We start from the raw sequence: 10,268 nt of genomic DNA on the forward strand, positions 1-10,268 counted from the left end.
GAAAAGAGAGAACAGAAATAACTGGAAAAGGAAATGAAAATTTTCAAGTTTGGGAATTGGAAACGTGGGGAAATGACGCCATCTTCTGGTGAGAAATGGGAACGAACAGCAACAAAAAAAAAAACCCAGCAGGTTGAGGATCTGATTTCTTTTCAAACCTTCAAACATCGCAACTCCAGTGCAGCGGATCCTTAGAACCGCCCTCCCCGGAGGCTCTCACCACTCCCGGCGCCTCAGGCAGTATGATTGACAGGGCAACAGTCAGGTCCGTTACATAAATTCGTCACTCCGGAAACAGTGACCGGATCCTTCCGGCCCGCGCTCTCCCAGCATCCTTTGCCTTCCGGCTGTGCTCAGTCCTGGCCGGCCAGTCCCGCCTTGCGCGCCCGTTTCGAGCCGGAGTTTCAAGCTCGGCTTTCCAGGCTCTGAGTGGGTCCTCGGGCAGTGGCAATGGGGGCAGGAATGGCGCAGCTAGAGGGTTACTATTTCTCAGCTGCCTTGAGCTGTACCTTTTTAGTGTCATGCCTACTCTTCTCTGCCTTCAGCCGGGCGCTGCGAGAGCCCTACATGGACGAGATCTTCCACTTGCCGCAGGCGCAGCGCTACTGTGAGGGCCATTTCTCCCTCTCGCAGGTGGGGTCCGCAACCTGTCTCTACTCTAGGACAGGCCAGGGAGGGCCCGGCGTTCCCATCGCTGACTTCTCCTTCCCATCCTTTATCCTTGGCTCTCTCCCTTGCACCTTCCCAGCCTCCAAACGTAAAAGGAGCTGGGTAATCTTTTGTTCCTGTGTCAGAGCTTCGTAATGTTTGTTAAAATTAATGAATAAAAAGCTTCTGTGTCTCAACAAGGAATGGTTTGGGAGAGGGACTAATGGGGAACCGAGCTAGTGCTCCTCCTCTTAGCAACTGACTATCCCAGTTTGTCTTCCCCAGTTCAAAGATTAGAGAGGTGTTGGGGTGTGCCTTGAACCTGTCAGAAAACTTCACGTTAGCGTCAGTGAAACACCTCACTAAGTATTTTGGAGGAAGGATGGGGGTCTTCAGCCACAAAAATAAAGTGATAGTTTACATTAATTTTCTTTCTGGGCATTTTAGAAACCTTTTGTTAGCTGGATAAACTGCACCCAGTCAGGTTATATCATTTTAAAATGTATGTTTGACTACACAAATGTATAAATATAAATACCACAGCATATTCCTCCTCTTCTGGTGACACATTATGCGTTCTGGTTGAAGTATCTTGGGAAAAAATCTGATTTTCAATCTTGATGCTGTTATTAACCTTAGAAAATTTTCTGGATTTCAGGCTACTCATCTGCAAAATGACATCAATAATAGTAACTAATATAAGGTATGCAACAAGATTAAATAGGATTTAGCACAGTTTTTGGAACTGATACATGTTAGCTATCATACAGCCTGTGGACCAATCTCTAAACCCTTCTTTCTCTCTAAACCCTCAGAGTTTGAACTAAATTTTACAAGCTGTGAAATGAGAGCCTTTGCAATTTAGACACCAAAATACAGGTGTTCTAAGAGAGCAATTTTTGGAAATTAGAAACAAATTTAAAAAAATATTTTCTCAAAGTAGACATCTAATCTACTAAGATTTTTTTAACCATGTCAAAATAACTTCTCAAATGTCATGATCATTAAAACTGGATCTTAACATATCTTTGCTATCCTTTCAGTATTAGTTCTTGATTTTGCTTCATTGTTGGCTTTTCATTTTTAAGTGGGATCCCATGATTACTACATTACCTGGCTTATACCTGGTGTCTGTTGGAGTGGTCAAACCTGCCAGTTGGATTTTTGGATGGTCTGAACATATTGTCTGCTCCATTGGAATGCTCAGATTTGTTAATCTTCTCTTCAGTGTTGGCAATTTCTATTTACTATATTTGCTTTTCCGAAAGCTACAACCCAGAAACAAGGTACGTTTTAACATAATTTATTACAAGTTTCTGTGCAGTCAGGTTCACATTTATGTCATGAATTAGTTTTATGAAATTTGGAGAAATATGTTTTTAACACTGGAATTTATGTATGTTTGTGACAGTTAATGGAAATCTTGCACCCCCATTTTAGAAGATATTTAAGTAAGGCAGTCTTTGCTTGCAGAATTTATATCTTCTATAGGGAAAATAGACTTTGCTTTAGGAGTTAAGAGGCAATTTAAGACTGCAAGTCCTGGAAGTTGGTTTCTTGGGTTTGAATTCTATCCCTACTACTACTACTTGCATTACTTTGGGAAGATTACCTTTCATGACTCTGTGCCTTCAACTGTTAAATAAGTACTAATAAATCTACCTCATAGAAGTGTTATGAAGAGTAGAGGATTAATAAATAGGTGGTTCTTCAGCTAGTGCCTGATATAAAGATTCAGTAATTGAAAGAGATAATTTCAGTAGTATCGGTTATGAGAGGGAGGTACGCATGAGAATGAGGATACAGAGAAGGAGCTGAGGAACACTTATTACAGCCTTACTGGGAGGAGTGTGTGGCCTTGGATAAGGCTGCACAGAGAAGGTAGCACCAGAGCTAAATCATGATGAACAGATACTGCTGAAGAGGGGAATAATTCTGGCAGACATAGCATAAGTAAAGGTATAAAGGCATTGAACAATGAAATGCAGAGAATTACTATTTGAAACTATAGAATTATCAACCATAAGGATATAAAGCTAGAGATGTAGGTAGGACTAAAGTCAAGAAAGTCCTTATATGTCATGGAGAGGATTTTGAACTTCAAATAGGAGGTGATGAAGAGACCTTAATTTTATTTATTTATCTGTTTTTCAAATACTTTTATTAGTGCATTATAGTTATGAATAATGGTTGGGTTCATTTTGACATAATCAAAATATGCATGGAATTTAATTTGCTCCATTTCAGTCCCCACTGCCTCCTCTTTCCCATCCTTCCCCTGCTCCTTTTCCTATACTCTACTGGTCTTCCTTCTGTTTTTTAATTTTTTTTCTTAATGGTGCTTTATAGATAAACATAAATATAGTATATTTATATGTGTACATAGTATAATGTTGTCAGGTGCATTTCTCATTTCCTCCTCTTTCCCATCCCTCATCTTCCTCTTCTACCTTCGACTCCACTGATCTCCCTCTAACCTCATGAGACACCTCCCTTTTCCATTAGTTTGTTCTAGTTTCTGCACATGAGAAGAAACATTTGATCCTTGATTTTCCGAATCTGGCTTATTTCACTTAACATGATATTCTCCAGTTCCATCCTTTTACTTGCATATACCAAAATTTCATTCTTTATGGCTGAATAAACTCCTCTGTGTATATGTACCACATGTTTTTTTTTTAATTCATCAATACCTGGGTTTATTCCATAACTTGGTTGTTGTGAATTGCCCTGCTATAAACAATGATGTGCCTGTATCACTATAGTATGCTGATTTTAGTACTTTTGTATAAATGCTGAGTGGTGGATTAGCTGGGTCATGTGGTGGTTCTATTCCTATTCTTGTGAGGAATGAGATACCTTAAATTTAATCAAAGGAATGGCATGGTCTGATTTGGTGAGTTAGATTAAGTGAAGGATACAATTTAAGGAGATAAAAATACTTAAATTTTGAAGTCATGTCAGAAGGGCCCAAAGAAGATGTTTAATTTTAGACTAGGCCTACTATTTTCACAAAAATCCTTCATGAAAAAGTAAGATCATTGGTCAAATAATATAGATGCTATATGCCCTTTTACATTTGTCTCGTGTAAGGTTTTAAAAGGCTGTCCTTCAAGGGAGTTGGTGATGATGGCAGGTTGAATGCTTATGGAAGGTACTAAGAATTAAGCTCAGGGGGTTGGAGCTACCTGCATGGTGTTTCTTCATCTCTATGCTCCACAGAGTTTAGTTTGGTATCTTGTGCCAAAAACTCCTCAACTATTTGTTGAATCATTCAAGTCATTCGAATCACTTTAAGCCATAGGAGCTTTGGCACATAACATGTTTTAGTGTCTTCCAAGCTAATAATTATAACTATAAAGTACCAGGTGTTCTTATAAACTTACATAGTAACTTTGCAAAGCCCAAAATTAGATTAATATTAACTCCTAAATAAAATTGGAGTGGGGCTTTGTTATTGTTGTTTTTTTAATAAATATGTTCATTAATTCAGAAATAGCATAATTGCTTTGTTGTGAAAATAATTTTTCATGTTTTTCCCCCCAAAGGCTGCCTCAAGTATCCAGAGAATCTTGTCAACATTAACACTAGCAGTGTTTCCAATACTGTATTTTTTTAACTTCCTTTATTATACAGAAGCAGGATCCATGTTTTTTACTCTTTTTGCCTATTTGATGTGTCTTTATGGAAATCATAAAACTTCTGCATTGCTTGGGTTTTGTGGCTTCATGTTTCGTCAAACAAATATCATCTGGGCTGTCTTCTGCGCAGGACATGTCATTGCACAGAAATTAACTGAAGCCTGGAAAACTGAGCTACAAAAAAAGAAGGAAGAGCGGCTTCCCCCTATCAAAGGACCATTTTCAGAATTCAGGAAAATTCTTCAGTTTCTTTTGGTGTATTCCATGTCCTTTAAAAACTTGAGTATGCTTTTCCTTCTAACTTGGCCCTACATCCTTCTGGGGTTTGCATTTTGTGCTTTTGTAGTAGTTAATGGTGGAATTGTTATTGGTGATCGGAGTAGTCATGAAGCCTGTTTTCATTTTCCTCAACTGTTCTATTTTTTCTCTTTCACCCTCTTTTTTTCTTTTCCTCATCTACTATCTCCTACTAAAATTAAGGCTTTTCTTTACTTAGTTTGGAAACGTAGAATTCAGTTTTGTTTGATTACCTTAGCCTCCATATTTTTAGTTTGGAAATTCACTTATGTTCATAAATACTTGCTAGCAGACAATAGACATTATACTTTCTATGTGTGGAAAAGAGTTTTTCAAAGATATGAAATTATGAAATATTTGTTAGTTCCAGTCTATGTATTTGCTGGTTGGAGTATAGCTGACTCATTGAAATCAAAATCAGTTTTCTGGAATTTAATATTTTTCATATGCTTGTTCACTTCTACAGTTCCTCAAAAACTGCTAGAATTTCGTTACTTTATTTTACCGTATATTATTTATAGGCTTAACATACCTCTACCACCCACATCCAGACTTGTTTGTGAACTGGGTTGCTATGTAATTGTTAATTTCCTAACTTTTTATATTTTTCTGAGTAAGACTTTTCAGTGGCCAAATAGTCAGGACATTCAAAGGTTTATGTGGTAAAATCAGAGATATTTTGACCTTTAAAAGTAGATGTAATATTTAGACTGTCTCCACAATGAATAATTGATAGGTGGGAATTATAGAATTTGTTTTAGGCATAATGGTAATCCTCAGATCACATCAGTTTTTTTTATTACATACTTTAATTGTATGCAACAAATACACGGAAGTATAAACAACTGAAAAGCTTAAGACCTGCTTCAGAAGCCAATAACGGAAAGATAAAATTGTTTACAATTTATCTCTTTGATACTGCCAGCACTCAAAAGCTTGGAAACTTTTTGTACATACAAGCTTAAGAAAACTGGGTATGCTTCACAGCAGTGGAACTAATTTATAATTCTTTTCAGAAATTATTTAAAAAAATATTTACAAATGATCAGTCAATATTCCTGATTGAAAAGTTGTTTACTATTTCAGTAATTATAATTTTAATCATAAATTAGAATAGATTTATGGATAGTAATTTAAAAGAGAAGGTCATGGTAATCTAGGAATCAGTGTATTATTTTTATTTAAAATCTAAAAATGATGAAGCTTTTTCACTAATTCCTAATATGAAATGTATAAAGGCCAAAGATAAATTGTGTTGATTATAAGACCTTTTAAAGAGACTTTTTTTCTGAAATACATTGTTGTATTAGTTTCCTAGGACTACTGTAACAAATGACCACAAACTTAGTGGTTTACTTTTTTTTCCACATTTAGAAAGACCTGTATCTGAAATAAAAATGTCAGCAGGGTCAGTTCCTTCTGGAGACGCTGAGGAAATATCCATTCCATGCCTCTCTCCTGACAAGAAGATAATATCTCACAAGATTTTTAGGAGATAATATATGTGCTCAGATCTTATAAATAAAATTTTGTCCTGAGAGGTTAAAAAAAGTGACTTCTGAGGTCATATATATGTAAATCAAATTGGTATTTGATTTCCTTATCTCCCCCCCCCCCAAAAAAAATAGAAAGTTATGAAATCATTTGATGTAACTATTTTGTAAATTAGGGAACACCTGCTGGGTAATATTTTTTTTGTGTGTGTTAATGTTTGCATTCTCTGTTTACTATTTTTCATTCATTCCTTGGGTTGTCATTTTACTACAGGTAAGTATTCGGGCATATTAATTTTGACATGGAAAGCTAAAACTGTGTATAGAAGTCATCTTTCAACCTAATTTTACATTTCTAAATTTTTTTAAAAATAGCCGTAAGTGTGGACAAATTACTTTCTCCTCCGTGTTGAATAAAGCTTTTTCCTGTTTAAAATAATTAGAATATTTAGAAAACATCTCAACTTGCAAATATGAAAATGAGTGCAGGTAAAAATAACAACAAAAGTCTTGAGGAAACAATACAGAGCATTCTTTTATTGTACCTCTCTATTCAGTACTTAGAAAGTAGAATGACGAAATTATAACAGTGATTGTATGAAAATATATTTTACCCATATTTTTTTTTGGTAGGCTGAATATTGAGTTTAGGGATGATAGGCAAGCAGTATACCACTGAGTTATGTCTCCAGCCCTTTTAATTTTAAGAGTCCTGCTAATTTTGCACAGGCTAGCCTTGAACTTGTAGTCCTCCTCTCTCAGCCTTCCAAGTAACTGGGATTACAGGTGTATGCACCACACCCAGCCAGAATATTTTTAATCAGAATTTATTATAATAAAGAACTAAATCCAGGAAACCAAACTTGGGGGAAAAAAAGTGTAATTTAGGAAATACAGCTTTGTTGTCTGATAATGCAAGGCTTGTGTTTAGGAACATTTCTGAGAGGAAAAACTTTCCACTCAAATCTGGTCTGGGGACCATTTCACCCCCATTTAATTGAAGAAGACTGTTTGGAGAGATCACCATTCCAATTAATTTTTAAGTGTTGAGTCACTTCTGTGTTAAATTTGGAGAAATTTTACATTAAGAAGGAAACACGTTAATCTTCCTCGTTTTCTATAACATAAAATACAGTACTTGGTATTTTAGAAAGGAATACTGTGAATTAAAAGGAGCTGCTTATTTTTTTTCCTAATTATTTTAAAACAGGATGTCTATCAGTGTTTTTGAATTAAAGATAAATGTTTTGGTTTAAATTTTCTTGGACCCTTAGAAGATGGTTATTTACTGTTGAATTTTCCACAGAGTAAAATAGATTAAATAAATATGTGAAAGATACACAAGCTCAATTTAACAGATCATTTTGCCTTTAGTTGTTCAATACTACCCCAAACTCTTCCCTGTGAAACCTTTCCACTCAAGATTGAGAAGTCCAGTCATTCCTAAAATGACCCTTGCTTTTACAAACATTCTAAATTATGTTTGTGTTTTGAACTTTTTAAAGGATTATCAAATACTTCTTTTGTAATGGATTTAAAAAATTAGAATTTTTTTAAATTTCATAATTAAAAAGTGATTATGAAAAAACATACATCCTTACTAGATAACCTTACAATCATTCTTACTAATCTGTGAGTAGGATTATTTTAAAGAGTATCATGAAAAGCTCTAGTTCATTGTTTTCAACTTCAGAATAATTTTGATCAAGTTCTACCTTATGTGAAATTCTAGTATGGAATATTATCTTAGATAGTATTAGTTAGGTTTCTGTGTACCATGTGTTTACTACGACATGTGTTTTCTCTTAATGGATACTCAGAAATTTTTTATAACTGTATCTGTGTGTTTAAATTAATTGGAAATACAGTGTTCCTTACTTTAAAATAGTATATCCTCCTAGCAAGAGAAATTATTTTTGCTCTCTGGGCCATGTTTCCTTAGATTCATTTCTAGAATATGCTTAGTCTGTCATAAAATTCCACAATGTAAATAACTTAATGTAATTTATTTCTAATAATTAAATAATAATGATATTTCCAGTTTGAACTAAATTGCTGTGCAGTTTGACATTATTTTCTTCATAATCAAAGAGAAAAGGGATTCAAAATTTTTATTTATACTCTTAAATAGTGGACAGTTATAACCAGTTTTCAATAAATTATGTATTCAGATAAAAAAATTCATGGTGGTGCATGCTCGTAATCCAATAACTGGAGAGACTGAGACAGGAGTATCTCAAGTTCAAAGCCAGCCTCAGCCACTTAGTGAGACCATCTCAAAATAAAAAATAAAAACTGGCTGGGGCTGTTGCTCAGTGGTAAAGTGCATCTGGGTTTAATCCCCAGTACCAAAAACAAAGAAAAAGAAAGAAATTACTATATATTAAGTAGAGAGCATTTATTATCTTGAAACAATTAGAATCACATTAAATAGTAAAACCAGATTATAATGTAAAGATGAAAAAAACTTTTTAAATGGAAATTTAAATATAAATTAGGAGCCATGGACTTATAGGAAGAACATTTAACATGGGAGTTTTGGGAATTAGTGTTTGCTTATGACTCTATAATCAATAAGGCAAGATGTTTGGTCCTCATTTCAAATGAGGATAATTGTCCTAAGTTGTGTCTGGTATGGGCCTAATTTCGAAAAGGATTTATCCCTTGCCATTCATAAAAATCATAAACATGTCATATGATAAATATTAGCTAAATGTACACTGAACATTTTAGTATAGAATGAAGCAATTAGCACAGAAAAACTATAATGTATAATCACAATTAATTTGAGGAAATAAATTGCATTTCATGACAAGAGCATTCCAGGCCTATTTTCTGCCTAATCTTTTGATCTAGTGCTAAGTTTTGTTTGCTGTGTTGTTTAGTGCTTAAACATGTATCTATTTGTAAATATATTATATGTTGTCTTTATATCAGGATATGATATCAAGGTTATTGCTGTTTAAAATACAAGCAGTTCAGTCATTAAACTATTCTAATTTTGGTGGTTTATAAGACTTTAAAGAGAAAAGAAATTTCAACCAGTTACAAATATTTTACGTTTTTCAGGTTCTACTTTACTATTCTAGGAATAACTTATCTTTTATTTAGAGAGCTTTACATATTTAAATGTTGATGACACATTTCCAATATAGTAAAACAAGTTGAAAAATTATAATAAAGTGAATAGATTGTGAATAAATTTTTCAACACATTTATAAATTCAACACAAAATTCTTTTAAGATTTGATTATTATTTCTAGGGTAAGAAATTTTGTCACAGTGAAGTAATCCAATAATGTCTTCATATTATGGTTTTTAAAAGATGAGCTTTTGATGAATTTAATATTTTCATTCAGAGTTTCATTTCATTCATAGCACAATTCATCACCAGCAAGCCAAAAGAAATGTCTTTCTCTAACAAGAACAATATTAAAACATTATACTGTTTCTGCATACAGGAGTGTGATCAGTTCATTGAGCAATGTATGTGTGCATATGGCACATAAAAGATGAGGAAAAAGGGAAAGAAATTGCCATCTATTGAGTACCTTTAATATTTCAGGTGTCATATTGGCTGATTTACCAGTATTGTCCCATTTGATCCTACTCATATGTCTGTGCAGTAGATACTGAATTTTGCTGGATTGTTGAAGAAGCTAAAGGTCAAGTATATCTGGTGACTTGCCACAAGACCACTCTTGTCTCTAAATGAACATAGATTGATCTGATTCACAAACTGAGGTTTTGACTGCTATTTTGTGAATTTTTTCATTAAGTAGGCTGAGTGCTTGCCTTGCATGTGTGTGTCACCATGTTCGATTCTCAGCACCACACATAAACAAATGAATAAAATAAAAGTCCATCAACAACCATATATATATATATATATATATATATATATATATATATATATATATATATATATAAAGAGAAGTAGGATATGGAGAGTGGAGATAGTCTTTACTGTGCACAAGCCAGGCCATTCATGGCACATTATTTTTTTGTGTTGGGTTGTAATAATTCTTAAAAATGTTAGAAACTGTTTAAAGAAGTATGAACAAATGATGAGGATTAATAGTTTTGTTGTAATATAAATGAAAGAATGGGATGATTAACTTGGAATAACAGATTCTGTAACTTAAGCTCTTACAATATTTGAAGAATAATTATTTGAGTGAATTGAAAT

At 33.9% G+C, this 10,268-nt stretch overlaps 1 protein-coding gene across 1 annotated transcript; it reads left to right on the forward strand.

Moving 5' to 3' along the window:
- The first annotated feature begins 376 nt into the window (after positions 1 to 376).
- Positions 377 to 9,988, forward strand: Alg10 (ALG10 alpha-1,2-glucosyltransferase). Its single transcript, XM_076854297.1, has 3 exons — positions 377 to 633; positions 1,737 to 1,934; positions 4,197 to 9,988. The coding sequence occupies exons 1-3, from the start codon at positions 451 to 453 to the stop codon at positions 5,250 to 5,252; spliced, it is 1,437 nt and encodes a 478-aa protein (XP_076710412.1). The 5' UTR covers positions 377 to 450; the 3' UTR covers positions 5,253 to 9,988.
- Positions 9,989 to 10,268: the final 280 nt, after the last annotated feature.

Source organism: Callospermophilus lateralis, chromosome 4, assembly GCF_048772815.1.
Source record: "Callospermophilus lateralis isolate mCalLat2 chromosome 4, mCalLat2.hap1, whole genome shotgun sequence".
Classification (NCBI taxonomy): Eukaryota; Metazoa; Chordata; class Mammalia; order Rodentia; family Sciuridae; genus Callospermophilus; species Callospermophilus lateralis.

Bases quoted from the DNA above. Each gene is read 5' to 3' on its own strand.
- Alg10 (XM_076854297.1), top strand. From the start codon at position 451: ATGGGGGCAGGAATGGCGCAGCTAGAGGGTTACTATTTCTCAGCTGCC. The intron at 634-1,736 runs GTGGGGTCCGCA...TTCATTTTTAAG, and splicing joins GCCATTTCTCCCTCTCGCAG to TGGGATCCCATGATTACTAC. The intron at 1,935-4,196 runs GTACGTTTTAAC...TTCCCCCCAAAG, and splicing joins AGCTACAACCCAGAAACAAG to GCTGCCTCAAGTATCCAGAG.